We start from the raw sequence: 27,481 nt of genomic DNA, 5'->3' as shown, positions 1-27,481 counted from the left end.
ATAATTTTAATAACATAATTGATTAAAAATTATCCGATTTATGTCATGTTTAGTATTATTTTAATCGCAAGAATCTTATTAATCTATTAGAATTATTTTGATATCGATAAAATACGAAAAACAGAAATTTTACGAACGATATGTAACCTGAGATATTATAGATAAAGAGAGCCTCGCGAGCGAGACTTCGGAACTCTTTGATGTTTGTCATCTCGCTTGCTCCTTGTTCTTTATTGTATTCTTTCTCTCTCATCCCCATTATTATATTCTTTTATTTCTTCGACTTTTATTCTTTCTATTCTTGTCTTCCTACATAATAATACATTAATTTATTCGTCTTTATTTTATACAACATAAATGAGATATTGTGTATGTCATAAATAGGAAAAGTATTTAATTATGTATATTTTTGTATGTACATGTGTTGTATTTAACTATAGTTAAATAGAAAAAGAAAATAACTTGTGTATCTTATTTATGATGTATCAAATAAACATAAATAAATAAATTTATTTATTTTCATGTAGGGAGACGAGAATAGAAAGAATATAATAATAAAAGAATATAATAATGGAAATAAAGGAATACAATAATGAACGAGCAGAAAGAAAGAGAGAGAGAGAGAGAGAGAGAGAGAGACAGAGAGAGAGAGAGAGAGAGAGAGACAGAGAGAGAGAGAGAAGCGCGAGTGAACGCGTAAGTAAATATGCGAGGAGCATGAAGCTAAGCGATACGTAGTACATAGCGAGCGAGCGAGCGATTAGAAAGAGACAGAGCGTATGATCGAGAGAAAAAAGATACTGCAATAAGTTAGTGCGTACATATATATTACTCTCACACGCATGAAAGAGACAAAGGTAGTACGATTATGTCTGTCCTTGTCATATAAGATTGCAGCTCCGTCTATCGCGACATCACGCAACTAATCTACTGCTCTGTTTTACTCTTGAGTCTCGATCTCGCACACACACATATACACGAAAGTGTAGCATCGTAAAATCTTTTTTATAAAGCTTCTAAATTCACTTCTCTAAGTTCACTTATACTCTTTGATGAAATGCCGAGTGCGGAGTTCACTGATTAGGCACGTACAGATTATAAATTTGTTATATTAAGTAAATGTTGACGGCAGAAGCCGATAACAAAACTGTAATTTTCTCATTTTTTTCAACTTTTCATATGAAATGTTAAACTCCGCACTCCGTTATTATGTGTACCTTAATTGTGGAAAAGGATTTGTTGATATCTATAATCAACAAAAAGATTTTGCAATCCTACTAATATTCGCATTCTGTCGGTAATCCGGCATCCTCTTAAGATGGGAAAACTTGAAATAGACAGTTTGCCATTTGTCTAGAAAAGGATTAGAAATGACGTCATCCCACGAAAATTTAAGTCGCCAAAGTTGCTGCATAAGTATCTCGGCCGATACAGTGACAGGAATTACCCATCCTAGCGGATCGTACAATTTCGCGATAGTAGAAAGAATCTCGCGCTTGGTCCGTGACCTAGGGGGATGGAGCGAGACCTTGAACTGAAATATATCACGTCGGATTCCAAACGATACCGCGAATTTTTAGTTTTTCGTCGGTCGCAATCAATTTATCGCAGGCTAAACCGTGATCCGACGGATCAATGTCTTCAAGTAAAAGAGGTGAATTGCTTGCTCATTTGCGTAGAGTGAACTTGCCACATCGCAAAAGTGAAACGAGTTGGTCGCAAGACTGTTTCACGAGCGTCGGATCATCACTGCCGAATCGTCGTCGATATAAATCTGATCGCGAAGAATCGGAACCGCTAGCAGAAACTGATGCCCTTCATCATCGATTAAGCTTTTAAGCACGCGAAGCGCAAGATAAGGAGCGCATGTCATTCCGTAAGTGACCGTAAGTAACTGATAATCGATCGGACAGTCCGTGTCACCTTGCCAAAGAACGCGTTGATAATCAATATCCTTTTGATCGACCAAAATCTGTCGATACATTTTTGCGACATCGACAGTATAAACGAATTTAAATTGTCGCTATTGCAGTAGAATCGCGGGTAAATCCGTTTGCAATTTTGGACCGGCAAGTAGATGGTCGTTCAAAGACGAACTAGGATGGTTAGGGGAAGGAGGAAGAGAAGGAGTATTATTGGAGGAGAAATGGAAAGCTTGTTGGAAAGAGTAAGGTTTGAGTTATAAGGAACTTTAACTAGGTTTCTAGAAACATCAGCATATAAGCGGGGAGAAGAAAAAGGAGGGGATAAGTAAGGTGAGGAGGAGGAATGAGATGAGAACAGCGTATCAGGAGTTGAAGAGTTATTTAGTTCAGGAAAGTTAGAAAAGTCTAAATGAGAATTATGTATTTTGTTATTAGATCCGCGGATGATTTTCTTAGCCTTTAAGATAGAGATATTTTTGTAGACAATTAACTCTAATATTCTTTTTTGATTAATCCATACTGAGCAGGATAGGTCATTGGCTTTGTGAAGACTTTTGCAATTTATATATGAAGGAGGTTGGTCGCTTTTAGGGCAAGGAACATTGGATTCATTGGACTTATCGCCACAATGGAAGCAACGTGGTTGTCCTCTGCATTGTGTTTTAATATGACTATACCGATAGCAAGAGAAGCATAGAGAGGGTTTAGAAACAAGAGGGGAGATTTCGTACTCAACCATGTACAGATATAGATATTGCAGAATATTTTGACCCTCAATAGTGATAGCAATAGATTTTGATGGAATGTAACTCACCGCTCTTGTTGTTGGATCAATAACCTTTCTATTTAGCCTTCGCACAGAGGAAATTTTAAAAGGACAGTCTATTTCATCCTTGATCATATCTTCGTAAGGTCAAGAGGAGCATTTCTAATTACTCTTTGTCTCAAGACTTTGAAAGAAGGAATATAGGCTATTAGGTTATTAGAATTAAGAATAAGATTGCTGATAATATTATTGGCGGCCTCGCGAGATTTAAATAACACAGATTTTTAGAGAAATCTAGTTTCTTGATTTCAATGTCTTTTTTTAAAGTAGAGCTGAGAAGACGGCCCACTGTGAGAAGATGAAGAGAGTATTAGAAGAGTGTATTAACCTCTCCTGCTGAAGTAGCGATAATTTCGAAAGGACCTTGGCAATTGTTAGAGTATCTGTTATTCAATGCCGTATCAGAAAGCTGTTTAGAAGTATTGTTTTTTGGGTTGCGCTTTGATTTCCTCTTGGTATATCTGCCTCTTAAGTGTTTTAGTATTTGAAATCTTGGAATCGACTGTACTTAAAGTTGAAGAAGTTTGAATATCAATCGAGTGATTTTGTTTAGACCAGCGCTCGGATTTAGTTGCACATTTCGGCCCGATTCCGTGGGTCACGCCTATTGCTCCCCACTTACCGCTCGTGCGTTAGCGACGAGTCGCCAGATACGCGTAACTAAGGAGCCCAACGCTTTGTCTCAGGAGCGTTCATAAGAATGCCCAAATATAATAATAAGACAATACTTTTTTAAATGCACCGCGAAAATTCTCAAAATTCTAAAAGTTTCTCTTCAATATTTTATTTTTCATTGATATAAAATATTGAAGAAAAATTTTTAATTATAGAGAAGTATTGTCTTATTATTATACCATATTTGGGCATTCTTATATACGGACGCTCCTGAGACAAAGCATCGCGCTCCTTAGTTATGCGTATCTGGCGACTCGTCGCTAACGCACGAGCGGTGAGTGGGGAGCAATAGGCGTGAGCCACGGAATCGGACCGAAATGTGCAACTAAGGCCGGTATTCATAGTCAGTTCTTATATTTAAGACCATCTTAAGCACAATCTTAAAATGTCCTAAACCAATAGCCGAGCCGTATTAGCATCTTAAGACCGTACTTAAGACGGTCTTGAAATAAGAACTGCAATCCGAGCACTGGTTTAGATTGATGTGACGAAAGGATTTCCATTGAAGGGTTGATTTCCATATCACTATCGATGGGACCTTGAAGTAGAAGAGGAAAATTGCTGGAAATAAGATTCAAAACCGCTTCCTGTGTTTTGGCTTCGATATCATTGGTGATAACGTTTGTTTGAGAAATCCCTTTTTTATTTATAGGATCTCGAAATATGATAAAATTTAAATATTGTCAGCGGATAGAGGCGGATATACAATTGTAAATAATTGCGGTACCACAGTAAAGGTAGTTAAAAGCGCAATAACGACACAAAGAGAATGATGTAACAATAAGGTGGACAAACGCCAAACAAAAGCCCAAGGCATAGCGAGCCGTACTTTCTTTGTTAATTTAATCCACTGATAGATTTTGGAATGAAGACTCAAAACTGAAAGTAAAACTCGATTATACACTATACGATGTACACTCTACAACAGTCCGAAAGCGAATCCTCGGTCGGAACAGAGAGTCAGAGAAAAGACTAAGACACTGAGAGCAGAGAGAGGACTGAAGCCTATCGCACAATGCAAAAAAACAGGCAATAGGAACAGGGAATAACATAGGCAACAGAAATAACCACATTGTACTTATCAGAAACTGTGTATTAACGTACAATGGAATATAGAATAGGCAATAGGAAATCCAACGCATCGAAAATTTTATTTCTATTGCCTATTCCACATTCTATTGTGCGTTGATACATAATGTCTGGTAAGTTGAAATGTGGTTATTTCTGTTGCCTGTGTTATTCCCACAAACTTTTATATAATATTAGACCGCTAATTGTCTTACATACTGACCGAAAAATTGATCCTGAAAAATATAAACCCTTTAAAATTAAACAATTTCTTATTATTAGTGCCAGTATTTATTGCTAACATTTTTACAATTACATAAATAACTCTGTAATTCTATTGGGGCTCCTTGTTCTCGCGTCGAACCTGCCCGAACAGCTCGACAAAATTCAGTTTCCCTCTTTTTTTAGGAATGGACACTCCGCTCGAAAATGGCCTGAGCCTCCACATTGCCAACATTCTTTTACAAATGTTTTATTATTATTTGTGCTAGAACTTTTGTAAAAATTTTTATATTGTTCCTGTTTCTTTTCTTTAGCTTTATCGCCAGAATTTCCAGAATTTCTTTTATTGTCAAATTTGTTAAAATTATTTCTATTCCCGAAATCAAAATTGTTGAATCTCCTTCCTTTAGCAAAATTATTTTTATCATTATTATTATTGCCAAAATTGAAATTATTATTCCGTCTTTCAAAATCACTTTCCTGTATAATCTTCACCGCCATGGCCCTTTGTATGGCCATTTTCAAGGAGGTGATTCCTTCCAACTGCAGAGTCCTTCTCACAAATCTATTAGACAAAGCGGTAACAAACTGCGCGCAAGCAATTTTATCTCGAACTTCGTGCGTACATTCGGGATACGCTAACTGCGAAAGCCGTTCAATTTCAGAGTCCAAGATAGCCTCATCTTCCCCCAACTTTTGCCTTCTGTTCGTAAATTGGGAATAATATGACTGTAACAAAAATCCTTCCCCAAACCGCAATTCTAATTTGAATTTTAATTCCGCGTAATCGAGATTTTCAATATTAACGACACACTCCAATACCGCACGCGCCTTTCCTCTAAGACATGATACGAGAGCGACGCTTTTCGCAGCGTCACTCCACCTATTTGCTCGCGCGATTAACTCGAACTGTGAGAAGAACTCCCTTAGCGGAACAGTCCCGTCAAAAATATCCGGCTTTAATTTAAAGCCTAATTCTGTATTAATTGAATTGCGCGCGTCTCTTTCAAAATTAGGCGTAACATTATGCATAAAATTTCTGTTAATAGAGCGACTTAGCTGGTTGTTATTATCCAGTAAACGAATCCTCTGTTCCATTCCACGTAACGCTTCGTCGCGTTGGCGCAGTTGTGCCTCAAATATAGCTCGCTGCTCATCGTGTTGGCGCAATTGCGTCTCAAAATCGGCTCGCTGCTGCAATCGCTCCTCGCGTAGCTCATGGATCTCATGCATCGCTGACTGAAACGTAACCGTTTCCAATGATGGTCCCGATGTCGTAGCCGCCGTTGAAGTTAGACGACTCCTCTTTCTCGTCGTAACTCCTGCCGTCGGCGAATTTTCCTGTTCCATTTTTATAGACGAAACACAATTCTCCAGAAAATCGTCCACTCCGTTGTATCCCGGACGAGCCCCCAAAATATTGCGTCCGCGGATCAAAATCGATATTACTTGAATACGCGCGATACAACCGGCACTCTCGTACCGCGATGTAAATAAAGGACACGTATTAAAAAGAACGAAAGAAACTTTAATATAACAACGCAGAACACTATTATACAAGGAACACAGAACAATAACGGTTATCGTAATCTCAAATACGTCCGCCCGGAATGGCATCCGTCGCGAGACTCCAAGATGGCCGATCTCTCTCCAGATAAACGCCGTTGTTTAACAACAACTCTTAGCAACGTTCTCCCGGAGACGAGTTTAGCCCTTACGGAAAAATACACTCAACTTTTGGGTGTTGACCATTAAAAAAACATCAAAAAAAACCTTCAAAGTTGGGTGTGATTTCGGACCATTGATTGAAGGTTAACCTTTAAATGATAGTTAATTGATGGTTAACCTTCAGTTAATGGTTAATCCTTAAAAATGACGGTAACCCTGAAAATAAGAATCCTCAAATGAAAGTAACACCCAAATGAGAGTAAACCCCATATTTGAATGTTCTCAATTTGCATTCGATAATATATGCAAAATCATCATCAGATGCGGGATTTATATACATATACTCTTATTAGGGTATTACTCTCATTTTCATTTCAGATTCCCTAAACAAAGTAGTAAATGAATGATAAAAAAAATCAACTCTGATTTCTTATTTTTAATTATATCTTTCAAAAATTCAACTTTTATTTCTCTAAATACGATGGAAAGTATAATTTATGAAACAAATCATATAATATCAAATAAAATATATCAAATAAAATAAGACGTAAAGTATTTTGTATACATTTAAAATAAAACTTGTATTTAAAATCTAATCTTGTATTTAATCTAATTTAAATAAAAGAAAAATAATCTTTTCGATTTTTTTTTAAAGCTTGCTGCAAGTTTTGTACTTATATATATATATATATATATATGTATATATTATAATAGGCATTGTATGTTGAATCAATCATATTAAGCTTTTTCTGAAGTCGAGACTTTTTTGAAGTTCCGTGCGACATTCTTACATTTATTAGTTACTGCAGTATTGAATAACTGTTCCGCATTGTTCACATTTTTAAATGTGAGTAGTACATAATCTGTAAACAAATATATAAATTATTATTAAAATTTTATAAATTCATTTTAATTTTAACGTAGTTTTCTTGCACACAAATACTTCTTGTTCGCAGTATACATATGTATTAATATTACAGTGTTAATACAAATTAAAAAGAATAGCAATTAATTGATTAAAAATGCGATAAATTAAAAAAAATCCTTATAATGTTTACCTTTTATTGCATTAAATTTATGATCTTGGTCCAAAGGTTTTTTTTTCCTCTCTATTGAACTTTCTATTGATTTTATGTTGTTCTTTTTTCCTGTTCTAGATGAACACGCAATCTCTTGTGTTGAAAACAAATGACCCATTAAATCGCAGGTCATTTTACCAATATCAGAAGTCCGAATTTTCCGCATAATACTTTCCGGAATATTGACTCCTCGACTAAGTGATATCATATTCTATATAACAGATGATAACAATAAAATATAGTGAAAACTCTCAAAGAATTAAAAATTGCAGATAAATTCTCATTTTCCATTATAAAAAAATATACGAAAATTTGCATACATTTTAATTTTGCACAAGATACGATCAATTTACAGCGAATATATAGTACATACCTAGTCTACACAAGCATTATTCGCACTTTGCGGATTCTCTGCAGACGATGCCATATTTACTTTTACATCTGTTTCGACTTTCTGCAAAATACATAAACATACAGAATTTCAATTTGTACATACAAGATATTAATTTATAACAAGTAATACATATACCTCTCACTTACACAAGTCATATCATTGACAATTTGCAAACTTTTTGTAGGCGATGCAATATTAATTTTGACATCTGTATCAATTTTGACTTTTTGTAAAATATTTTCATTATTGCACAAAATTATTTCATTTTTATTAATTGACGTATCAATGGGAAGAATTTTCTCAACATTAACCTTATCATTTATTTTCTCATTATCTTTTTCTAATTGCTGCACCTGTAAAATGTATATTAGAAAATATAAAGACAAACATTTTCACAACTAATAAAATAAACTTTTAATAGATGTATAATTTATAATATAAGTGATATTCTTACCAAATCATCAGAACGGACAATCCTTACATTTTGGGTTAAATTTTCAATACTTTGTAATTTTTGTATCACCCGGTCTGCTACAGTTTCTATTTTTGTTATTTCTGTAATAAAATTTGTATTAATTTATAATAACAATTATATTTTGAATGTATAATGTTTATTTCGTTTCATCGTTCACTACTGTATTCATTAAATATTAGATAACCCGGGAAAAAATGGCCCATATATAATTATATATGAAATATGCTCATATATAAATATATACAAATATATATGATTATATATAATTATCATATGATGTATATATAGTTATATATAATCCTGTATGATGTAATATATTGTCATATATAACCGTATATGAGATTATATATATTTATATATAATTTTATACAATTATATATATATTTTATATATAATTATATATGAGCATATTTCATATATATTTATATATAATTATATATAATTATATATAATTATATATAAATATATATGAAATATGCTCATATATAATTATATATAAAATATATATATAATAGAATGAATATAGTAAGCACAAATAAAATGAATGAATATAATAATCACATTGAATGCTTTGTTATTTTAATGCATTGATTCGTGAATCTATGTGATCAAGCGATGATCGTATGTGACCATAAATTGCACAAATATCGCAAGTTTGCAGCATGCAGATAAAAGATAGTAAAATACATTTATTTACATTTTTTATATAAGATGTTTGTTTTTTTAGATTAGGCAACATATTTTGTTGTATCAACGCTCCAGCTTTCATTTTAGATCGTTTGTTAATCTGTAAAGATCGAGAATATATAAAAATATGAATATACTAATATAAGTATACGAATGATTTATAATAACATTGACATTTAATCATTATATTTACTTTCAATTCAGTTTTTCGTTTTTTAGTACATTGGTTATATTCATCATCATCAGACTCATGGTCATCAGTAAATGATTTTTTCATCAATTTCTTTCTATCACCCTTACATGGATTTTTAATATTAAATTTCTGTATTTCTAATAACTGTCGATGCATATCTGTCCATTCTAGAAAAAACAATGTTCACCGAGTATCGATGTTATTATTGCAGTTACATGAGCAAATTTGGTTATATTGTAAATTTTCTAATAATAAGTAGGCCTCATCAAATATTCTTGAACGCGCTCACTCGCTCACTCACTCGTCCGCGTCGGCTTGCTTACTCGCATGCAGTGTGATATACTCGATTCATTAATGCGAACATCGGAGCCCTTATTAATTATAAGATTTTAGTTGCTATATAAGTAACTTTTATTTTACAGAGATTTTATAAGTTAATTTCTATTTGGTAAAAATTTATATTTGATTATATAAATGTATGCATATGCATTATATAAATGTATGTATTGCATATATATATACCTCCAAATGCAAGAATTTTGATTACCGTCGTATTCCAATCTTTTTCTGTTAACGTTTTAATGATTTTTTTCATTTTCATCGCACTCTTAATTTCACAAGAGGGCCATGATATTTGAACAGAGTTTCCTTTATTTACTAGTTCTTGTAACATTTCATCGTTGTACTTTATTGTTAACCATTCTCTAAATCCCACAGCGATACTATTATTTTCATTGACGAATTCGACGAGCAAACAATCATTGTTATTCATTATATACAAATAACGATGAAATCTCAACTATATAAAGAACCGAGAAGAACTTCCAAAACAATTGCACGATGCCGACTACCGAAGTACCGAGTACTGTCGAGCAATGTTGTTAGATGGGCCCCTTTTTTGTGCACGTACGACAAATCCAGTATCAGTAAAATGCTTCGAGTAATAAAAAGTTATATATTTAAAATTAAAGTTATTACAAATGAAAAATCAAAAACCATAAGAAAAAAAATAAAATTTTTACAAACGATAAAACAAAGGCTATAAGGAACCCTTTTTCACTCGATCGAAGCATTTTACTGATATCGGATTCGACGCATGTGCGCAAAAAAGGGGGCTCATGTAACAACACTGCTCGGCAATACTCGGTATCTCTCGATAGTTGGCATGAAATTATTTTGCAAGTTTTTGTCGGTTTTCTTTATGTTTGAGATTTCATTGTTATTTGTACATAATGAATAATGATGATTGTTTGCTTGTCGAGTTCGTCAATAAAAATTATAGTATCGCTGTGGAATTCAGGGAATGGTTAACAATAAAGTGCGACGACGAAATTTTACGTCAATATCATGGCCGTTTGTGTTGCTTTAATTTGTGTCCCGATCACGTGTTTGTTGGTGAATAGTGAAAACTGAAAACCGGATCGTTATTATAAAATATACAAACGCTAAAAGTGGCAAACAAACAGGTGTATTAGCTACGCAATGAACAGTTATTGCAAGTTGTATTGCAAGTTATAAGTTATTCCGCGTTTTTCATATTTACGAATTGTTATGAATAGTAGAGGACCATATAGAAAATATCTTCAAGATGCAAGAGAAGAAGTTCCAGCAACAACTATTCAATCTCGACGAAGGAACGAAATACAAGCTGAATTGATTTTCAATAATCAGGTATACTTATAAAAAATAATAGGATTATAAAATTATATATATAAAACAACCTCAACATGGATATTTATTTTATATATATAACATATAAGAAATGTTTTAATTTATATAACATATAAGAAATCTTTTTGTAAAATATAGCACAATATTTGCTAACAAATTATTTCAAAAGTCAATCAAAAAGTTTGTTTATCCGCATTTAGTTACTTTTTATGAAATGTTTTTATTCGGCTTTGTTTTTGTCTAAACAGTGTATATTTTCAACAAATTATGTAAGTATCTAATAATTTGACTATATATTTATTGCAGGAAGAAAATAATGCAGTAGAGAATATAATTGGCATGCACGATGAAGCGCTTCAACAGTTTGAAGAAATTAATGAGCATTCCTCAATAGATGAAAATAACAGTAGCGATGATGAAATCTATAACAACCAAGTTAATAATGCCAATGATGAAGAAAATATTTTTGATGATGCACATGGTGAAGATGGCAATAATGAAGAAGTAAGAATTGGATTACTCTCAGTATAAATTATGTTTACTATATTACTGCTAATTTTTTTGTGTTAGAAAAACCGAATTTTTGTACTTTGTGTTAATTTTAACATTTCCTTTAAAGCAATTAATGTATGAAATTATATGATATTATATTATGATATACTTTTAATTTAAACTACATGTGTTTTTATGTATGAAATATTTCATATATTTTATTAAAATTTCATATAACATCTCTAATTACATTTTGCTAATCAGAATGGAATTTTGTAGATAATTTTAGAAAACAATTTCTTTGCAGATGAGGCAACCGATTTATGAAAACTGTCCATTAACCCAAGATGAAAGTGATCTCCTTATCATGAGCTTTATAATCCGTCATGGCTTAACAGATCTAGCATTTGATGATCTTCTAAATTTAATAAATTGTCATCTTCCAATTACACTAAATTTTTCTCGGCACTTATTCTTAAAAAAATTTCCGAAAATCGCAAACATGAAAACAATTTTCTATTGTCCGGAATGTTTTGTGGAATTAAATTTTGAACAAATGACTCATATTAATTGTACGTCTTGTAATACATGGTATATGAGAATTGATTTAGTACGTGGTGGGCATTATTTTGTACATTTACCGTTAAAAGATCAATTACGTAATTTATTATCAGGACCGCTTTTTTATAAATTGCAAAGAAGTTGTGCAGAACAGTCTAGTATACTTTCAGATATAACTAGTGGGGAATCATATCGAAGACTGCATAGAAATGGAGTTATTAGAGATTGTGATATAACTCTTCAGTGGAATTCTGACAGAGTGGATACTTTCAAATCTTCAAAAGTATCCATGTGTCCAATCCAAGTGGCAATCAATGAATTACCGTATTGTCTACGTAAAGAAAACATCTTACTTTCAAGTATCTGGTGTTCAGCAAAAAAACCCGTAATGGATTTATTTTTGAAACCGTTCGTAGATGACTTAAAAGATTTACATGAAAATGGTTTTCATTGTTTGCCCCCTGGTTTAGATGCACCTGTTCATGTTAGAGTACATACAATTGTTGCACCTGTTGATTCAGTTGCACGATGTGCACTTCAGAATGTACATCAATTTAATGGTAAATTTGGCTGTTCATTTTGCCTATGTCCAGGTGATAGAGTGAAAGTAGGAAATGGTTACGCTCGTGTATATTTGGAAAAAGGTAAAGCAAGAACAAAGAATCAACATTTAAAAGATTCTCAAAAAGCGGTTAGAAAAAAAAAGGTTGTTCGTGGTGTAAAAGGCATGTCTCATTTAATGTTTGTACCTGGTTTTGATATTATACAATCATTTCCTCCGGAATATATGCATTCCATACTTCTAGGTGTGGTAAAATCCTTTATTATCGTTTGGTTTACAAATTGTCATAATCCTTCGTATATTGGTACAAAAAAGGATATTTTTGACAAAAAATTAACTTCAATCCGACCACCAAGTGAAATAACACGGACACCAAGATCAATCAATGATATTAAAGTTTGGAAAGCTTCCGAATTAAAAAATTTCCTTCTTTATTATTCTATGCCATGTTTAAAAAATGTACTTTCAAAACCTTATTATAAACATTGGTCGCTTCTAGTTTTTGCAATATATAAGTTTTTATGCGAAAAAATAACAAACGAAGATTATGTACAAGCTGAAAGAGCACTTCAAATATTTGTTGAACGAATTCGCTTACTATATGGTGCAGAATGTATGAAATATAATGTTCATCTATTACTACATATACCAAAATCAATTAAATATTTTGGTGCTTTATGGGCTTGGTCAGCATTTCCTTTTGAGAGTTATAATTATGTATTGAGGAAAATGTTACACAGTTCACAATTTGTTTTGAAACAGATTTGTAAATTTTATTTAAGATTGCAAAACATAAAATATAACGCGACACATTTAATAAAAGAAATTGCAATCAAGAAGGGAAAAAATTATTTAATCATATGTTAGGTCATAATAAAAGTAAATACGGTCAAGCGCGAAATGCTAATAATGATATTGTGAAAATTATTGGTACTGGAAAAAACATACTCTTAAATTTAGTTGAAAAAATTTCCATACAAGCTTTGATTAACGAAAGGATTGAGAACAATAATGGGAAATCGTATCAGCGATTCATATACAATGGTATCACTTATCATAGCAATTCTTACAACAGAATGTATAAACGGAATAATAGTATAATACAAACAGAATTAGGTGAATTAATGACGATTAAATCAATTATTTCAGTTATTTTAGAAACTGGTGCTACTGCATTTGTAGTTGTTGGTAATTCGATTGAAATATTAGAAGATATAATATTATGCTCGCATTATAATATCTCATCAGCTAGTTATTGTTATGCTGTGGAAATAACAAATAATATTTTAACCTGTAAACCAGAACAGATTACTAATAAATGTATTCTCTTACCTGGCGATAATGATACAACAAATTATATAATGCCCTTGGTAAATAATAAAGAAACTGATTGATTCAATCACCATGTATGTTTTATGTTATATTTTTTATGTTTATATTATATATATATGTATGCTTATATTGTAATGTTTATATTATTTAAAAATATTGCACAAAGCTATTATTTAAAAAAAGTGTGAAATTTACAAAATATGTATAAAATATACATAATAAATAACATGAATTCGTCAGTAGAAGCAACTAATTCTGTATTTATTATTTGTTCAAAAATTACCCTCAATTCATATAATAATAATATTATAATCCTTTCGAAATATAATATAATTAATTATAATTAATATAATTATATTTACAATTAGTATTTACAAATTAATAACATTCAAATCTCAATTTTAATTATGGGTATGTTAAAAATTAATATAAATATTTTTTAAAAATTATTAAATGAATTTAAAGTTATTACTTGTTAGGTTTTAGTTTTATTTTGTATTATATATTATTACAATTATTGTATTAGTCAATTATGTGCAATTATATATACATCAGCTACTAATCGATATTCGACATCAATGACGGCCGTCAATCGATACTTAAAGAAAATTAACACAATGGGTGTTTTCCAACAAGGCAGATGAAACAGTGTTAATACACAGTATCACACGATTGGCTATCAAATGGAATTTTAAATTTCTTCATTTGACAGCCACTCATGTGATATTGTGTACACTATGTGTCATCTGTCTACCTTGCTGGAAAATACCTAAACGACACCCAACGATGAGGGAATTATCATAACACTGATCAAATCGACACTAAACATTGAAGGTTAACACCAAACAACACCCTACGATGAGGGTCAACCTTTAACCTATACTCATCATTGAAAGTTAAACCACAATTTATATCATACTTTGATGGTTAACACTCAATCTACACTTAAATTTAAATGTTAACCTTCAACTTTGATGACAAACATTCAACTTATTCACAAATTTGAGTGTTAACACTCAAATTTGATTGTTAACCATCAAAGTTTAGTGTATTTTTCCGTAAGGGAGGAATAACGGTCACAGACGACCCGCAGGGACGCAACAATATGTATCACGTATGAGAAGTAAACATGCGTGATCTAAGTAGGAATCATGTGTGCGCATGTGTTGTGTATATACTTTTCGGGGCTATGTATTCGCAGAAATTAGTCTAGTATTATATAGAAGTCTATGGTTATTCCCTGTTCCTATTGCCCGTACCTTTGCATTGTGCGATAGGCTTAAGACGCTAGGTCGTAGCTTACATCCATTTTACGCCGCCTAGAACTGCAAAGCCACATCCACTTTTGGAGCCATGATAAAACAACTGATTGGTTCATGTCCGTGCTACATCCACTTTTCGATACTGTCGGTTTTGGTTCATGTCCGTGCTACATCCACTTTTCGATATTGTCGATACTGGTAGTACACTGATCGCTTGACAAAGAAAGATGATAGCGTTGTCGATGGCTGCGTTCCAGCAGCATGCTTTTAGCACTAGGAACAAGCTTTGTCCTTGTTCAGCTTTCCATAAATAACAAAGATAGAACACGCTTTCAGCGCGTAAGCGTGCTTTCGGAACGCAACCTTTGTCTCTCTTTCATCGCGTATGTGGGTAGAAACATGAAGGTACAAACATCGATGCATACACGGATGCAATTGTTGAGAGATAATGTCAAACAAGGAGCGATAATCGCGTGCTGTTCTTGTTCTTTTAATGTATCATTTTACGGTCGAGATACGACATGAAAATGGTTTCTGGCTTCTCGTGGCTCGTGGCAGAAAACAATAAGAATAACGAGCATTTTTTGAAAATTTTATATTTGCATATAATACATACAGGGTCTCCCATTTTAAAGGACCCACTCAAATATCTCAAAAACATTGCGTTAAATCGAAAAATGTTTCAAACAAAAGTTGTGTGGCTTCAAGGGGGCCATAAGATGGTGACAATGATTTGACCTTGGAAAGTCATTTGAAGGTCATATGAAGGTCAACTTTAAAATCTTAAATGGAAACCCCCATTTTTTATTTAGTATTCTTATAGCTGACATCTAGAGCTTTCCAAAACACTATAATAAAGTATTTTTTCATTAAATACTTTTTGAGTTATTTTATATTTTAATCTGACATATTTTGATATAAAAAATAAAATATTTCGTAAATATTCAGCTTTCGATCATTTTACCGTAATACTTCTATGTACAGAATAATAAGACAAATTAATTAGTGTCAAAAAAAACAAATAATTGTTTAAAAAAATACGTTGTAAATAATTTTCTTAAAAATAATTTTTTTTTTATACTAATTGATTTGTCGCATTATTCTGTACATAGAAGTATTACAGTAAAATTATCAAAAACTAAATATTTTACGAGATATTTAATTTTTTATATCAAAATATGTCAAATTAAAATATAAAATAACTCAAAAAGTACTTAATAAAAAAATACTTTATTATAGTGTTTTGGAAAGCTCTCGATGTCAGCTACAAGAATACTAAATAAAAAATGGAGGTTTCTATTTAAGATTTTAAAGTCGACCTTCATATGACCTTCAAATGATTTTCCAAGGTCAAATCATTGTCATCATCTTATGGCTCCCTTGAAGCCACACAACTTTTGTTTGAAACATTTTTCTCTTCCGGGCTTGGTTTTTGAGATATTCGACTGGATGGATCAAAATGGGCCACCCAGTATATAATACACAAAAGAAATTTATGTTTTCTCCCTTCTGATAACTTAATAATGACCTAATTCAATATAGCTGCAATGAGGAAAAAGTATTCTATATTGAGTCGAAATCGAATCATTCTAAATCGATAATTCATCGAAAATTGTAACATGAATCAATCGAAATCGATGAATATATCAATTAGTTTTCGACATATATTTTCGATGTCGACTCGACATCAATTCGATGAGTCATTTCTCGCTGGGTAGTTTTGTGACATATTCTCTCGGCGCGCCGTGAACTTACGATCCGGAGCCGACGGCAAAGTCGCGATCGCGTTCGATACCACTGCTCCACGACAAGATCTCCGCCGATCACGCGGACAAGATTTCCACTCCGGTCAGGGTATCTAATCGATGCCCCGCAAGATTTCCGTCAGGCAACTAACGGGCAGACTACGTTGGTATACGTATTGAAGCCGTCGCTCTCGCACCCGAAGGATAGTGAGTTACGTTAACACGAGAGCCACCGCCTGTTGAGTGTTTCCACGCGCTTCACTTATTGTGATTTGTGTAACTATTCCATAATAAATCTTAATCTTTTTTTGTGTGCACTTGACCATCTCTCTTTTTCTCTGCATGTTACTCGTTCGTCTGCCTTCCAGCGATTTTACGAAGTCGCGTAACGCGTACTCTGCGCTCATCACTGGGCGGTTCCGGTGTTTCTGTCGCGCGTACGGTCCGTTCGCGGCTTGAATGCAAACAGATTAAATAAAATAAATCACAAATGGTTTTGCTAATTCTATAATTTCTTAAACTGTGGTTACATTTTGTTGTTCACAACTAGTATTACTGGCAATATTAGCCTTTTATGTTTACACTTGACATTTGATTGAGAACAACAAGGACAAAATAATGTTGACACTATCATAGAAAATGAATAATAAAATACAGCTTGCATATACATATATTCTTGCTTGCGATTAAAAAATCCTTTTTTCAAAAATTTTAAATTCGAAGATTAAAAATTAGTATGCATGTACCCTCACAGCACCGAACATTGCAGTAAGATTATAGGGAGATTACAAACTTACATATTTTAATGATCATGTTACTGGTATATACCACTAATCTTACAATAAAATCTTACTTTATAATATTGTCGGAAGATTAATGGAACCTTATTTCAATATTTCAACAACCTTACACGCTAAAATTTCATTTTTCGCGTATGCTGAAAATATTACAAAACTATGAAATATCGTTTAATATTAATAATTGAATTTGGTATGCACGTTTCCATATATTCAAAATTATTATTTATTTAATATTTTATAAGAAATGTTATTGCGCGCAATATTCCAAAAACTTTACAAAAAAATAGTATTCAGCCGCTAGTTCGTTTGTTTACCGCTGCGCAATGCACGATGCGTCCATTCTCGTATTTGAATTTCAGTCAAGAGAAATATATAAAGCTTGCAAAGAGCAACTGGCAAAAGATTAAAAATATAATTATTTCAATCAGATCAATATTATACTGATACAATCCCAACATAAAGAATTCAGATATTGGATGATTGTTTCTTAAATCGGGCAGATAAATGTCTAAAAAAGTTTAAATCATCCATATTAAAAGAAAAATATATATATATATATTTTAATATTCCCAAGAATACACTAATAAATATAGCTCGTTTTATTTAATTTTTTAAATTTTTGGCAAGATTCCATATTTAAAGAAAATAGTTTAAACTATTAAATTATTATTGAAAAAACGATTGAAAGCTATTGAAAACCACCAGTATTTAATCGATTTTTGTTAATATAATATTTTTTTGCAAGGATTCCTTATTGAAAATAATATTAGAAAGTTTCTGGTATGTTGTATGAATATTAATACAACGTTACGCGCAAGGTCTTTGGAATGTTAATAAAATGAATTTGGGCGAACATTTTCATGTTGCTGGGAGGTTAATGGCAGGTTTATTAATCTCCGTGGAATGTTACTATCTTACAATTTAAGATGACTGGAACCTTATCGGGATATTAATGTGTTGTGAGGATATTATTAGCAGAGAGAAGCCTGAGAGAGGCAATGCCGGCGATTTTCGTGGAACGCTTTTTCTAGGCCGTAGAGCAGCGCCGTGCATCCACTTTTAGGAATTGGAAATACTTATCCACATCAACTTTTCGATACTGTCGGTCAAATCTCCATATGGTTCATGTCTTTGCTACATCCACTTTTCGATACTGTCGGTAATTTGGTTCATATCCGTGCTACATCCACTTTTCGATATTTTCGATAGTGGTAGTACACTGATTGCTTGACAAAGAGAGATGTTGGCGCCGTCTTTGTCTCTCTTTCATCGCGTATGTGTGTAATATCCATGAAGACACACGCCGATACGTTGAGCACACGGATGCGATCGTTGAGAGATAAATCTAGATAAGGAGCGACAATCGCGTGCTGTCTTTGTTCTTCTAATTCTAATGTATCGCTTTACGGTCGAGATACAACCTGAAAATACTTTCTGGCCTCTCGTGGCAGAAAGCAGTAATGCAACAAGACTAACGGGCGCCTATTTTTTGAGAATTTTATACTTGTATATAAACATATATACACATATATGTTTAAATTATAGTTAAAATTATACGTGCAATTAAATATTGTATATTGATTAATAATAGTAGAATAATAGGTAACAGAGTAAACAAATACACAAGATGTAAGACAAGGGTGCCTGTTACACTTCGTAACTTATCGCTTCATTACTATAATATCGATGATATTTCGTGTATCATATCAACGGGATAGAGAAATAGCACGATTGTCTCAATCCTTGTTTGACATTATCTTGTTAATGCAATTTACAAAAAAAAAAACAAATATAAAAGTTATTTATTTATTAATTATAATATAATAGTGAATAATAAATAGCATTAAAAATATATTAATATTAATATATATTTTTGTACAATAATATAAAATCAGATATAACAAAATAAATTATTTTATAGAAATATAAAACATGATTAGTAATAGAAAAAGTAAACAATAACTTAACATAACAATAACTTACACTGAAATATAAAATTGTATATAAGATTTTTATATAAACTATAATATAGGTTTATAATTAAATTCTTTATATGAATATATAAAATGTAATATATATTATATTTTTATAAATTTTTATATATTATATTTTTATTTTTAATTTATATACGTATATGTAGATTTCAAAAAAAATAATACTAATATCCGGTTTTGCTAGTAAACACCAACAATTTTGTTATAATATAAAAATAAAAATAAAATCGAAATATAAAATATATATATATATATATATATATATATATATATATATATATATATATATAAAATAAACTTTTTTATTCCCAAAATCAGATATCAGTTTCACTAAAAAAATATTTTAAAATATTTATTTTTAAAAAACGTTTTCTCTTTTTGCTACAAATTAAGTTTACAAAAAATTTTATTTAAAAACTTTTTTATTTAACACACTTTTTAATTTTTTCATGTTATCCATCGATCTTTTTCAAGAACCTGTTTTCGTAACAAAAACATGACTTCTTCAAAATGAAAAATTGATAAACAAGATTCATTTTAGATTAAATTTTTAAATACATATGTTATCCTGCAATAGAAAAATGATGCCTGAGTATCGTTTGAACATGTCTCAATTGGACACAATCGATTGCGATTTATATGTGAAAAATCCTAAATACCGGTCATTACCTACCAATCGTGCAACACGTGTTAAAAGTAATAAAAGTTTGTATACAGAGTATCCCCTTTTTAGATGGCAAAACTTTAAGAGCGTGTAGGGGACCGAAAAACTAAGACAAGAAGTCCTTTAGAGGTTTGCTCGTTTTTGCTCCATTTTAGAGAAAATCGAAATAAAAAATTTAAACTCTCATTGTCAGTTACTCTCTTGAGTTGATTGCCATTGAATAAACTTTCTGCTTCAAGATTCCTTACATATGTAAACATTTAATGTTATTCTTTACAGTGCCAATCAATTCAACAGAGCAATTAAGAGACCGAATGATAGATGCAGTTACCAAATATCACTAGAACAATGTCTAGCTGCAATTAATGAGGTCAGTGCTAGATGTAATGCTTGCATTGCTGCAAGAGGGCAACATTTTGAACAATATCTGCATTAAATAGATGATAACATAAATAAAACGTAAATAAATAAATAAAAAAACGAAAACTTGCTGTAATATAGGTTTATAATTAAATTCTTTATATGAATATATAAAATGTAATTTATATTATATTTTTATATATTTTTATATATTGTATTATATTTTTATTTTTAATTTATATACGTATATGTAGATTTAAAAAAAAATAATACTAATATCCGGTTTTGCTAATAAAACACCAACAATTTTTTTATAATATAGATATAAAAATAAAAGCGAAATATAAAATGTATATATATATATATATATATATATATATATAAAAGTTATATATTGTATATATAAAAGTGAAATATAGTACCGAACCTATTACCAAAAACTAGCATGCTAGCACGCACAGCAACATGCAGCACATAATATTTCAAGTTGCATAGTTATTATAATTGCTAGCAAAATATTTCGCATGTGATGTAGTACGCAAAATCGTTCCGTATGCCGCAGGCTTTAATATCTTGAATCGTACCTTGACTAGATAAGCAATCATTGGCTATTATCTAGAGGATTTTTAATCTTGAAGAATTTTGTTGAAATCTCTAGAAATCTTATAACTAAAATTGTAACCCAACACGTAAGATAATCTGCACGTGTGAAGCCAAAACTAATAGCACTTTTATGATTGAAACACGTAGAGTACTTCACTGAACAGCACGCAACGACTCAATTAACAAAATCAGTATGAAAAATCATATCGTGTGCTGCAAGCTTAACAGATTTCCTAATCTAATAAAATTTAAAAAATTTTATTAATTCTTCCACAATAAATATCTTGAATCGTATCTTGACTAGATAAGCAATCATTGGCTATTATCTAGAGGATTTTTAGAATCTTGAAGAATTTTGTTGAAATCTAGAAATCTAATACTAAAATATTAACCCAACACGTAAGATAATCTGCACATACGAAGCCAAAACTAGTAAAACTCTTATGATTGGAAAACGTAGAATACTTCGCTAAACAGCACACAACGAATCAATTAACAAAATCAGTACGAAAAATCGTATCGTGTGCTGCAGGTTTTAATCCTAATACTGATATAAATCAAGGATAAAAAAATGATATAATAAAATATTTACATAAATAATTCACAGATTACAAAAATATGAAAAATGCATATATATAGAAATATATTGTAAATAACTTTGAAATATTTGTTATAATGAAAAAACTAATATATAAGTTTAACATAAATCACTTAAACTATCAGATTTTACATATTAATTCACGCTTCAACTATTACACAGTAATTTTGTAAATAAAATAATAATGTATGTTAATTAGTAATATTTATATCAGAAAATAATTACTTTTATATTTAATGACAAAATTAAATATTAAATATTACTCATTTAAATTACTATAAATTATATCAAACATCACATTATTATAGAATTCAATCTGCAGTAATATGCAGTATAGTTCATTGTTATCGTATTGTTTGAGACATATGCAGTGGCGTTAACATTAACTCAAAAGCAGTATCCTTCAAATTCGCACCGCGCAAATTTGCATCTTGTAGATCAGAGCCAGATAAGTCACAGCACTAAAAAATGTATATATATATATAATATATGTATGTATGTATATATGTATGTACGTATGTATGTATGTACGTATGTATGTACGTATGTATGTACGTATGTATGTACGTATGTACACACTCATACCATACACACACACGCATGCGAACACACACACACATAAACATAGCAGTAAAAGAGACAAAAATATATTAATAGGAATAAAGATTACATAATTATGTAATATTATTGTACCTCCAAATCAGCACCAGCTAAAACAGCAGATCTCAAAACGCAATTTTTAAGAATAGCATTTTTTAATGTGGCTACTCGGAGGTTGACAGCTGCCATGTTACTACCCTCAAGATTAGCACCTTTCAAATTTACACCTTCCATGTTTGCTGGTAGACCACCAGGATCTTCAAAATTGCATGAATGCATATTGGCTGCAGCTAAATTCGCACATGACATTTTGACACATACAAGTTGTGCGCCTTGCAAATTAGCATGAGATAAATCAGCACGCTCAAAACAACATCCTGACAAATTAGCACCTGCCAGACTACAATGATGCATGATAGCATACTGTAATGCATAAATATAAACATGATTTCTTGCTAACATCATTTCTATTCTATTGATTGATTTAACTTCTGCAATACATAAAATAAATATACCTTGAAGTTAATATTCCTAAGATCTAGTTTTGAAAGATCAGCTCTTACAAAATCAACTCCCTGGAATCTAAGTTCTGCATTAGTTGGTGTTGACATGATGGCTTTAAGTACATCTTTGCGAGTTAGAGATATAAGACCCTCTTTCTGCAATTCTTCCTTTTCTGCTATTGTAGTAAGGATTTGAATAGCACCATCAATACCATAAAAAGAAGCTTCTGCCAATACTCCTGAATCAAGATATTTGTTTTATTTTAATCAATAAGTATTTATTGTATTAATTTATATTAATTTATATTTATATTAAATGTAAAAAGATATACCGGCTATATTAATATTCGCATCAAGAATTACTTGACCATGTCGCAAATAATTTAATAATGGCTCAAAATATGTAGGACTTCTGTCAATTAAATATGCTCCATGATGATCTTGCCTACTTGGCTGTATTGCATGTTCAGCATTTGCAGTTTCTGTAAACATTCTATATAGATCATTACATTATTATTATATTATTTTAATACAATTATAAAACATTTATTTTTATTTTTTATGTATTTATCATCCATTTTAATCTAATATAATTTTAATTAAAAAATAAAATTACAATAAAATCTGAAAAAAGATTATTTTTAGGATATTTTTGTTAATGACACGATATTTTTAATAAAATGTTTCTTATCAACATCGATTTTAAAAATGCTTTATATACAATTTTATCAAAAAATAATAATGTATAAAAATTTATAATATAACGTATATGAATATAACTATTGTTGTCTGTTACATATATGAATATAATTATTGTTAAAAGTATTAAAGAAGAAAAAATCCATAAAAAATAACTCAGTTCATAATTTCTAAAAATGAGAGTGTTTGATTTACATAATTTTTATCAAAGTAATCTCTGACAATAGCATACTGCAAAATGTATATATATAGTATAGTTTCTATATTTTTATGGATTTTTTCTTCTTTAATACTTTTAACAATAGTCATATTTATATATGTAGCAAACAATAGTTATATTCATACACATTTTAAATGCAATTTTTTTTGACTATAGATTATCATAATTTTGGAGTAATTTTTAGCAAAACATTTTTTTATCCTTAGTTTAACAATATATGTGTATATAATAAATTATAAAATAAAATCTTCAAATACCAAATAAAATAGTGAACCTTCCTAAGATTTCTTATAAATTTTTTAAATAATTTGTTGAAATTGAAAGCAGGACAACAATAAGAAGTAAAATAAAAATAAAACAAGTAAAAAAATAAGAACAAATGATTTTTAGCATCAAAGTTTAATCAGTCAATTAGATGATTAGACTAAATGTAAGTTTGAAACGTATTTGCTCAAAGAATATAACTCATTGTTATAAAATAAAATAAAAAATTGTTTATATAAAATACTATATATTACTATAACTTAGCAAAATTTTATGTATATTATATCTTCTCTCTCTCCCTCTCTCAAAAAATATATGATGTAATCAATAAAAGATTTTTATTAAAAACGTCAAAAAATATGTTTCAATAACTATACTCATTCTTTTCAACACTTATTCTGTGATGTTTTTCCATAAATAATTTAAGTGTTATTCTTCAATAAATATATTATATTGAAATATATAGATATTGTAAACTTGATTTTAATTCAACTTTGTTCTCAACTTAATTTTAATTACCATGGTTGTACAATCCATTAAAAGTTTTAAATAAAAGTAATTATGAAAATATGATTATAGATATACCTTAAGTGTATAAAAAAAAGAGAAAATTGATATTGCAGTACTACAAAGGAATTAACAAACACATAAAAAAAAATACTTAATTTTTTAAATATTTATAATAAAAAACAACATATAAGTTTGTGATAATAATTAAGTAATAATTTAAAAAAGATAAAATACCTTGCTAACATACTCATAGGTTCTTTCTTTGTCAAAGTGTCTCTAGTTGTAGTAAAATATTTCCCTCCGACATTCAGTGTAATCCATTCTGAATTCCTATTTAATTGATTATGACTATATATCTTATTTACCTGCATAAAACTTTCTCCACTTGAAACATATAGAATGTCATCATCTCTGTGGAAAGGAATTGTATTTATTATTTAATAATTTATGTTTGTATGTATGAGTGTGAAAACAATATCAAATATTTTAAAAAATATACATAATATATCTGCTACAAAAAAATATGACACATATCTGAATTATAAGTATATATAATATCTTAATAATAAAAAAATAATGAAATAAATAAGCATCTTACCTAATTAGCTTGATATCGTCAATTTCTCCACCTTGTGATGTAAAAATTCTTTTTGCGATTATTTCAAATTTTGCACTAGCTGCTGCTAATAATTCGTTTAATGAATGAGTCACCACAAATACCTATTATAAATAAAATACATGCAGTAAAAAATGTGACAATATCTACATTATTTTTAGCAAACAGCTATATCATTTTTAAGTGTATCAATATAAAACAAGTTTGGTTTTTTCCAAAAGATAATCTTTTTAATTTGAGATAATCAAAAATATTAAATTAAATATTTAGGTTTTTAGGTTATAAAAAATAGAGAGAGAGAGAGAAAAGGAAATAGAAAATAAAATATAATTTACTATTAATGAGCATCACCTTGCCATTAATATCGGTTCCATTAACGAAAATGATTACTCTTTTCATAATAATTGTATCTTAATATACAATAAACTATATAACAGACTATACTCAATTAACAGAATCTATATAAATATTTCTTCTTCTTCTTCTTCTTCTTCTTCTTCTATTGCTGTTTGGGCATTAGGTACACCATTGTTTTTTATGGAAATAATAATAATAAGTATCCTCTTAGAAGAGGAGAAGGTCCAGAAAAATAAGATTCAAACAAAGGACATACGCGTAACGCGTCAGAACACGTCTGTACTCGACTAAGGCCGTAACGGAACTATATAAATATTTCGAAGATGACTCAAAAATAGAACTGTCAAGAAATAAATCCGAATTTCAGGATGCGTTCTCTTTGGATGCTCATCAGTGTTGCCAACAATTCAAAGCAGTAATGCACCAGATTGCTTCCTTCAATACGCCAGAAAAGTGCTCCATCACAGATTAATAAACAGATAGCCAAAGACCCGGATGAAGGCGAGACCATGGCATTTCCATGCAACACACTTTGCCCCTTACCGATCCATTTTGCCCCTGGTTTGAATCTGGGCTAAACTCCGTTGACTTTACCGAAAGACTTTGCCCCTGGTTCAAGTCCCGGCTAAATTCCTTTGATTTTATCAACAGACTTTGCCCCTGGTACGAGTCCAGGCTAATTCATCATAAGACCAGAGAGAAGCCTGAGAGAGGCAATGCCGGCGATTTTCGTGAGACGCTTTTTCTAGACCGTAGAGCAGTGCCGTGCATCCACTTTTAGGAATTGGAAATACTTACCCACATCAACTTTTCAGTACTGTCGGTCAAATCTCCATATGGTTCATGTCCGTGCTACATCCACTTTTCGATACTGTCGGTCATTTGGTTCATATCCGTACTACATCCACTTTTCTATGTTTTCGATAGTGGTAGTACACTGATCACTTGACAAAGAGAGATGTTGGCGCCGTCTTTGTCTCTCTTTCACCGCGTATGTGTACCCAGATAGCCAAGTCTGTTCGAACAGATTTTGCCAAACATCTGCTACAAATTTTTGTCAGCAGAAAGATTCCAGATTGTATACAAAGTCTGTTATATCAGATAATGATAGCAGAATGTCAGCAAAAATGTTACAAAACCTGCTGACATAATTTGACAGCAGATCAGTAGCAGAAACCGAGCAGGATTTGCATAGAATTAATTATAGCAGATAGCCAGCAGAAACCGAGCAGGATCTGCACAATGCAATATGATGTCAAATTGGTAGCAGAAATCGAGCAGGATCTACTAACATGACTTGACATCAGGTTGTCGGCAAAAATCGAGCAAGATCTGCGCGCGCGCAATTTGATGGCAAATCGGCGGTAGAAATCAAACAGAATCTGCAGCTTTTAGCATTCATATAATTTATTGAAATGGTATAGTTTATTCGCTTACAGCTATGCGGCGCACTATTCACTTTCTATATCCGTATTCAAGTTCTTGTTACGAGCGTATATAATGCCTGCAAAATGCGGCTAATAACATCGTAATTATTTCTATCAATTTAATTTCTGATACGAGACTCCCGTACCGGGAATTCAGATATTGAACTGATTTTTAGAAAATCAGACAGATAAATATCCGATTTTCACTTATTTGGAAAGAAATTATCCAAATAAGTGAAAATCGTTCGTTATTATATCTATTTAAGATATAAAATAGAAATTAACATATAAATAAAATATTTTAATTTTGATTTAATTTCATAAATTAATTATTCAAATTTTCATATATGTATTACATAATACATATTGTTAATATTATAAATTTATGTTATTAATACAAACGTCAGAAAATAACACCCCGTGAATGTG

At 30.8% G+C, this 27,481-nt stretch overlaps 2 protein-coding genes and 1 long non-coding RNA gene across 3 annotated transcripts; 1 reads left to right on the top strand and 2 right to left on the bottom strand.

Annotated features, from left to right (window-relative positions):
• Nucleotides 1–9,031: 9,031 nt before the first annotated feature.
• LOC138934412 (uncharacterized) lies at nt 9,032–9,868 on the bottom strand. Its single transcript, XR_011447126.1, has 3 exons — nt 9,735–9,868; nt 9,213–9,379; nt 9,032–9,119 (listed from the first exon to the last, which is right to left on the bottom strand). It is a non-coding gene; the product is annotated as an uncharacterized lncRNA (long non-coding RNA).
• Nucleotides 9,869–10,675: 807 nt separating this feature from the next.
• LOC138934152 (uncharacterized) lies at nt 10,676–20,601 on the top strand. The gene is made up of 5 exons (XM_070297597.1): nt 10,676–10,883; nt 11,190–11,387; nt 11,683–11,985; nt 12,181–12,747; nt 20,575–20,601. The coding sequence occupies exons 1-5, from the start codon at nt 10,764–10,766 to the stop codon at nt 20,599–20,601; spliced, it is 1,215 nt and encodes a 404-aa protein (XP_070153698.1). The 5' UTR covers nt 10,676–10,763.
• Nucleotides 20,602–21,976: 1,375 nt separating this feature from the next.
• On the bottom strand, nt 21,977–26,297 carry LOC138933976 (BTB/POZ domain-containing protein KCTD9). Its single transcript, XM_070297310.1, has 7 exons — nt 25,620–26,297; nt 25,251–25,372; nt 24,887–25,063; nt 23,292–23,452; nt 22,972–23,198; nt 22,550–22,879; nt 21,977–22,317 (listed from the first exon to the last, which is right to left on the bottom strand). The coding sequence occupies exons 1-7, from the start codon at nt 25,665–25,667 to the stop codon at nt 22,201–22,203; spliced, it is 1,182 nt and encodes a 393-aa protein (XP_070153411.1). The 5' UTR covers nt 25,668–26,297; the 3' UTR covers nt 21,977–22,200.
• Between the last annotated feature and the right edge of the window lie 1,184 nt (nt 26,298–27,481).

The sequence above is a fragment of the Polyergus mexicanus genome, unplaced genomic scaffold (assembly GCF_030449975.1).
Source record: "Polyergus mexicanus isolate NDT 795.1 unplaced genomic scaffold, iyPolMexi1.0 SCAF_6, whole genome shotgun sequence".
Lineage (NCBI taxonomy): Eukaryota > Metazoa > Arthropoda > Insecta > Hymenoptera > Formicidae > Polyergus > Polyergus mexicanus.
The sequence above is the reverse complement of the archived record's forward strand: the minus strand, read 5'-3'. Positions and strand labels throughout refer to the sequence as shown.

Coding starts and splice junctions, on each gene's coding strand:
- LOC138934152 (XM_070297597.1), top strand. CDS start 10,764: ATGAATAGTAGAGGACCATATAGAAAATATCTTCAAGATGCAAGAGAA. Junction 10,884..11,189: donor AATTGATTTTCAATAATCAG/GTATACTTATAA, acceptor TATTTATTGCAG/GAAGAAAATAATGCAGTAGA. Junction 11,986..12,180: donor GGTATATGAGAATTGATTTA/GTACGTGGTGGG, acceptor ATAACTCTTCAG/TGGAATTCTGACAGAGTGGA.
- LOC138933976 (XM_070297310.1), bottom strand. CDS start 25,667: ATGAAAAGAGTAATCATTTTCGTTAATGGAACCGATATTAATGGCAAG. Junction 25,373..25,619: donor GAACCGATATTAATGGCAAG/GTGATGCTCATT, acceptor TATTTATAATAG/GTATTTGTGGTGACTCATTC. Junction 22,318..22,549: donor TAGCTGGTGCTGATTTGGAG/GTACAATAATAT, acceptor TACATTTTTTAG/TGCTGTGACTTATCTGGCTC.